General features: G+C 39.7%; 1 protein-coding gene across 1 annotated transcript; it reads right to left on the minus strand.

Moving 5' to 3' along the window:
• Window positions 1–2,118: 2,118 nt before the first annotated feature.
• Window positions 2,119–3,708, minus strand: LOC124634488. The gene has a single exon (XM_047170085.1). The coding sequence runs from the start codon at window positions 3,513–3,515 to the stop codon at window positions 2,442–2,444; it is 1,074 nt and encodes a 357-aa protein (XP_047026041.1). The 5' UTR covers window positions 3,516–3,708; the 3' UTR covers window positions 2,119–2,441.
• Between the last annotated feature and the right edge of the window lie 3,437 nt (window positions 3,709–7,145).

Raw genomic sequence — 7,145 nt, forward strand, 5'->3', positions numbered from 1 at the left:
AAAACCAGAATTGTGCACATGCCCTTGTCCTGTGCAGATAGGATGTTATCCGTCACATCCAGCAGAGCGGTCGAAGTGCCACGTTGCTTACGAAAGCCTGACTGCAACTCCGGAAGCATATTGTTTGCATCCAAATACTGCGACAGCTGCTGAAAGATTGCTTTTTCAGCGATTTTGGATAGGCATGGCAATATGCTTATGGGCCTGAGATCTTTCAGTTCCGTCGGGTTGTTTATTTTTGGGAGGGGTCTAACACAAGCAATTTTCCAGATGTCAGGGAACGTTGCAGAGGCAATCGACTTATTAACAATATCTGTGATAACTTCTATTGTATGCGGAAATGTCAGTTTAAGCATGTCAAGTGTTATTCCGTCACAACCCTCAGCATTCGATTTCAACTGACCAAAATATCGCAAAACCTGTTCGGTACTCACCGGGTGTAGTGAGAAACTCGCATCACTAAAGCGGTGACATTCAAAGAAGGTACTTACAGTTGCATTTAAGTTTGGATTACCAGGAACATTCAAAAAATTTAAATTTATTTGATCAGGGTCTCTAAAGTGAACTGGAAGGTCATTGAGTGGTTTAGGTGGCAATATAGTACTTTTCAAATTTTTCCATAGTGTTTTTGGGTCGTTAATTTTGTTATTTATGTTTTGTTTAAAATATGCAACTTTTTCATAAAATAAGGAACTGGACACGAGTGATTTTAATTGTTTGTAATATACCTTCTTTGATTCCGACTTAGTTGTACGATACTTGGCGAGGGCCTCATTACGCAGATGCATCATGAACTTTATCGTATCTGTTATCCATGGGTATGAGTGGTCTTTGATCAAGCAAGTCTTGACTGGAGCATACTCATCGAAAACAGACACGACATTCCGGTTCAGTGCATCGACCATGTCATTTACATTTGATAAGTCACGAATGATTTCCCAGTTTATACGCGCCAAGCAATCATCAAAACTTTCCATATTAATTTTTGAAATTGGTCTGAAAGCCACCGTGTGAGGTTTATACTTACTACGCTTTATATTAAGTGTGCAATTTACCAAAGCGTGACCATGTATTGAACCGAATGGTTCAACACAGACAGATATGTTGTTTATTGTAGTGCAAACAAGGTCGATTAGCGTCTGACTATGATCCGTGAAATGGGTGGGGGAGTCAACTAATTGCTTAAGGTTCAGGCAATTTAAAAATTCACAGACTTTCCGAGTTTGGCAACTGGTGATCAACATATTAACATTAAAATCGCCAAGCAGTATATAGTGGTCACATTTTGCTAGTGAACTGATGGTGTCGGTAATTGAATCTAAGAAGAGGTCCAAATCAGAGCGAGGGGGACGATACGCTGTTCCTATAGCGAGTTTGACTCCATTCAAAGACAGGGTAATCCACATTTGTTCGATAGACTCATATCTGGGGTCAGTTGGTGTAGAACAGGCGCGGACAGTCAGACCGCGCTTGATGTAAAAACCCACACCACCGCCACGACCCCCGCGCACAGTCGCAGGTCGCGGCGTGTGACGCAGACGGTAGCCCGGCACCGTGGGCGCGCGACCCTCCTCGCCCGCTCGTAACCAGGTCTCATTGACTGCGACTATATCGAAAGAATGACTTACCACTGACGCCACAAAGTCATCGTGCTTCGTACCGAGGGAACCCACGTTTAACAAACCAACTTTTAAATATTTATCATGCATTTATAACACAGTGTTTTGTTGTTAAAAACAAAAACTTATGCCGACAAAAGAGACTAATATTTTTACTGTCAATGGGGACCAACAAAATGATAATAATATAAAATTTAATCCTACGTATAAATTGTGAATGGGTGTTGTAAATAACAATAAATTCAAATAAATAACATTTCATTAGGGATAGAATTAGTGCTAGTAAATAATAAATAAGATATGCGGGTTTAAATATAAATTTGTAAAAAAAGGAAATTGTGAATAACGTAAATATTATGATTTTGTAAGACATTTTATATATTAGTTTAATATCGTTTATGTAACTTATTGTAGTAAGGTAGTAAATAGTTTTCATATGTATATTTTTGCTTTGTTTATTGTATAATAGTGTGTAGGAAAGCATAACTGCATTTATATGTGTGTGTGATACGTGCAAGCAATGCGCCAATAATATTACTTGGTCAAAAATGTAGACCAATGTAGCTGTGAGCAGAAAAATTAAGAGTGGGTTGACAACAATTAATCCAAGAGGACTCCCATTCGATAGTGCAAGATATGCGCACCATTCGGTTTCAACACTTATTAAGAAGAAAAACAAGTTTAAAAGTGAATATAGAAGACATATAAAATTGAGTAATGAAAATAAACACGAAAACAAATATAATAACAATAAAAAGACAGTACAATGAAAAATCTTAGGCACAACTACAATTAAACACAACTTAAGCCTCAAACCGATCTTTAGCCAAAAATTTTGGTAACATCATCTTCAAGTCTAATACGTTCTACCTTCAAACGATCGTCCTTGCGACACAATATTTTTCCCTCCCTTGTCCACACATACTTCCAGCCATGCAGACTCGCTGCCTGGCGGGCGCGATAAAATAACTGGCGATTAGTGCGCGTGAGGCGCTCGTTGACGTAGACACGGTGCGGCGGCCCAGGCATATCGAGTGCATCCGTACTCAAGCCACGACGCACTCGGGCCGCGCGCAGTAGCGCGTCGCGGGTCGCGCGCCTCGCCAGGCGCACCGATATACTCCGCGGCCGTTGCGCAGCGGGGTCAGCAGCAATACTGCCATCCAAGGCAACCACACGGTTGCGGTGCGTAGCTCCGACTCGTTCGGCATGGACGACGTCCCTCTCGTCTAGTGTAATGCCGAGCTTTACTGCGAGAACGTTCACGAGGTGGAGCGTGCTGTCGTCTTTACTCTCCGGGATTCCTGTGATCTCAATGTCGTTGAGCAACAGTTCTTGATCACGCTCGTTAAGCTGGCACTTCAATTCAGCGATAGTGTTATCGACGTAATCGCTATTGGTCGGCAAGATTTTCTGCTCAAGCTTCAGCTCGAGAGCTTCAACTCGCGCCTCAATCACGTCCATACGCTCGCCAGAATTATTTAGGGCGTCTTTTAGCTGCGCCACTTCTGTCCGCAATTGAAGGAATTCTTTGTGCATGAGGCGAAACTCTGCACGAAGTTCCTCCTTGAACATCCGAAGTTCTACAGCCAAGTCCGGAGAAAAAGTTGAAGTCTCGTCCAGCGCAGTACAACTAAACGGGCTGGTATCCACCAGTTCCTTAGAGAGCTGCTCCTTTGGAAGGACCGAATTTGCCATTCCTCTTACGGGTGTCTCCGCCTTATTGTCCCTAACTTTGTTTTTCTGGCATTCCGGACAACACCAGTCCGTTGGAATACAACCCGTTGCAGGCAGACTAACGCAAGCTCGATGGTGTATGCGATTGCACTTGATGCATGTAGCGGCATCTATCGACGTCATATATTTCTTGCAACCACCACACCTAGATGCAGGCATGACTGTGTCGAAATGCCGGAAGCAATCGATAAGATTTATTTTGAGTATCGAAAGATGGCGCTGTTCACAACTTTGCGCGCGGCTATGGTTAGATGGGAGTATTATGGTTCACTAACACCATGTATCGACACTGGGGTAAACAGAGTAATATGCGCACTTTGGTATCACTTCAGCAGCTAATTTCGGATAATGTTTAATGATGAATGTTTATATTTTTATGTTTAGGGTAGATTTAGGTCACTGATAATTAGCTTTAAGTTTTGTTGTAAATAGTTTTAAGTTTTGCATATAATACACTGCACTAAAACACTAGATAACGTTTTATGTGATGCACTAGGTTAAGCTTTGACTTTTTGTAATATAATTTTTACTATTGTATGCGTTTTTAATTTATTTGATGCTAAACAACAACAACCAGCACAGGCTAACTTGGCGTCCGTGACGTCACTCCCCGATGCTCTGTAGATTTTCCGTACTACGTACTAGTCTAACACTACGAGAAAATAGTAAATTATAATAATAATACCCAAGTAGTTTTCATCCATAGTTAGCAATAGCTTAGCACAGAACCGGGGATTGTCCTTGGGTACATTTATATAGAGTATACAGGGATAATCGGTTTTGTGTCACCATTTCATTAAAGTTGTCTCAAAAGGGCTTCAGCGTGTTGGCTTCGGCCCCACGTTCGCCTCCAAAAAATCCGGGACTCTGTAGTCCCGTGGTCGGAAAGAGACATACATATAATAATAATACTAAAATACAGATTTTACGCATACCTATAAGCCATTTATCTTGTGTAGAAACTAAAACGCATTTATTACTGTTCTTAAATAGGTACGTTAGTACTTCCCCGGACTAACTCACAAGTAGCTCTACCACCAATAAAATGAAAGTGTGATTAGTCTTTTAGGGTGGAGCTACATTGGAACGTAACACGCAATGAGCTGTTAGAGAAAGCTGATTATTTGAATTTGTCCATATCTCTAGTTGCTCAGATCCAAATCGTTAAATAACTTTTATCCCTCTGGATTTGGTTTGAAATCTATTACTATAGATTTTTTTATTACTCTGTGCTGTCCCACTGCTGGACAAAGGCCTCTCCCATAATCTTCCATTATTTTCCGTCGGAAGCATGCTGTGGGTGATCGGCGAGGAAAGGGTCTTCTTGTCAACGACTCCTTGGTCTGCTTCTAGGTTGCCTTCCATCATCAGAGATCTATCGAGTACTCTTATGATCTGCATTATAAATGTCTAAAATACTACAGAATCTTCAGTTACATCTTAAGCTCACCTTTTTTTTATGGGAAAAAATGAACTCTTCCGCTGTGGGTTATCACCGTGAGGGAGCGTCAGACTCTTTCTGACTAAAACCCATCATGTTCCTTTTTGAGCCCTTTATGTAAGCAGTACCATACACTAAAGTGGAACCCAACCCTAACTCTGGATGACGTCAGGAATCCTAAGGCGGACTCGTAAAGTGCTGGTCGGCTGGCTATGAATTGTTTCCAAGTCGATTTACTCCGAGTACATAGTAACTACACTGTTGTAGACCAAGCTTTATTGCTACGGTTAGTGCCAGTGATATTTTTGAGGATTGAAGGTCGAGGTTTTATGAATAGTAAGGTCCTAAGGAGTAAACGTTGATTACTACCAAAATAACAACTAAGGCTGAAGGCTTATCGGTTACCTAAAATAAAAATCGTTTCATAGTGCGAACAATTTGTTTGTTCGCATAAGTGAGCTGATATCAAGAACATTATTTCAATATTACATAGATACCCCATTTAACGAGGAAGCTTATATATTATAGAAGGCTACATTTTATCTTGGTGCGCGGAGTAGTTCCCACGGAAAGAGAGTAAAATCGCTATTTAGACAGACAACTTATAAATCGGTTATCCATCTACCGCTATATAAAATGGTTACCTATTTTACTGACATTAAAGAAAAACATACTTCTAATTTTAGCTTTAAACTGTTATTAAAACGTCATAGCATCTACTTATTGTTATAAGTTGTGCACCATAAAGCAACACTGAAGAGCACTAAGTTGATACAAAGTTCATAAAACTTGTCTGAAGCACTCGATACAACAGAGTAATAAGTTTCTTAAAATGGCTTCTTCTTTAGTTTGCGTAGATGTAAAACAGAGAAGGTATAAAATATCTATTTATATGCATAAAAATCTTACCACCATAATCTGCTTAGCCTTTTCCCAAATATGTTCAGTTCGGCTCCAGTTTAACCGGACGCAGTTAAGTATTAAACAGCAAATCGACTGTCAATCTGATCTCTCTTTGCCTCTTACCTGGTTGGTTTGATATAACACTTGGTATATAATGACTTCTTTTGATATTTCCTGGCTTTTTACTACGTAACGAGTCCAAAAGATATAGGTACAAACATGAAAGCAAACATCAATAACATTTATACATCTTTTGAAGCCCTAGTAGGTAAGTGCGAGAGCTATTTGTGTGAGTTCATATTGATTCTTGACAGGACACTATCAATGTATGCAATCTGGAAAAAATCTCAGTTCGATACAATAGTTACGAACATAACAAGTCTAAAACCAAATAACAAACCGTAATAACCAGATCCTATGGGCAATGCTGTTAATTTATACATGCTCGATAATATTAATACTGCTTACAAGCACCAGTTTTACTTGACCCCTGATTAGCTAACTACACCCCCGCGCATACCTGTAGTAGAAAGAATACGAGGGGAGGGAGGGCTCAAGTGGAACTGGCCGCGCACGACAGTAAAGTCGTAATTAGCACCTGCGTTTCGCTAAGTTTGCAACGCGTAACTTTGCCCAAATTCCGAACTATCACACAGAAGACACAGTGTGTAAATTCCAGTCGAATACCAAAGAGAAAATTAACACAGTGTCGCGGTTCCACAACTAGTTGGAAAATGAAAGTTCAGTTCGGATTGTGGGACATCTAATTGTTTAGGAGTTAACGTTCTGTTAATTGAATGATTGAAGATCATTGGTAATTAGTTTGTTCTGCTAATGTGACGTTTGGGTACTTGTGTACAAATCAATCATTATGGTACAGTTTGGTTTAATCATCTTGATGTATTGACGTTCAAGTGACATATAGAGACACTTGTACAATTTGTTTCTCATTGCTAGAAAAAAGAGTGATAAATTAGTCAATTATGTTGAAAATACGTAATAAATGAGAATTATTCTAATTTTAAGTATTGCTTGAGACGAGAGTTTTATGTACCATACTTTAAATTCTCCAACACTTGCAATGAAGAAGAAACTGGTAAAGGTTGCAGGAAGCTCATGCTTAATGTATCCTGAACTGTATACGGTAAAACGGGAAACATAAACACAGAACTGTAGATAGTTTCATTGAAATTCAAACAACAGGAATTTACTTTAAAAACACATAGAAGACAGTCGAAGCCACAGCGTATGTGTAACTTACACACACACATGAATAAAATGCGACATGTTGACACACAAGTGCAATTTCCTAGCATTAACTTTTCCGTCCGCCTCTTGAACAAAAAAAACGGAAAGTTTCCCTTACTCTCTTGGTCTCATTAAAAGTTGGAGTAGTTTTGACTAATTACTGTACGCGACACACGACTGATGTCTACAATTTGTTA

Source organism: Helicoverpa zea, chromosome 11 (genome assembly GCF_022581195.2).
Source record: "Helicoverpa zea isolate HzStark_Cry1AcR chromosome 11, ilHelZeax1.1, whole genome shotgun sequence".
NCBI classification, from domain to species: domain Eukaryota; kingdom Metazoa; phylum Arthropoda; class Insecta; order Lepidoptera; family Noctuidae; genus Helicoverpa; species Helicoverpa zea.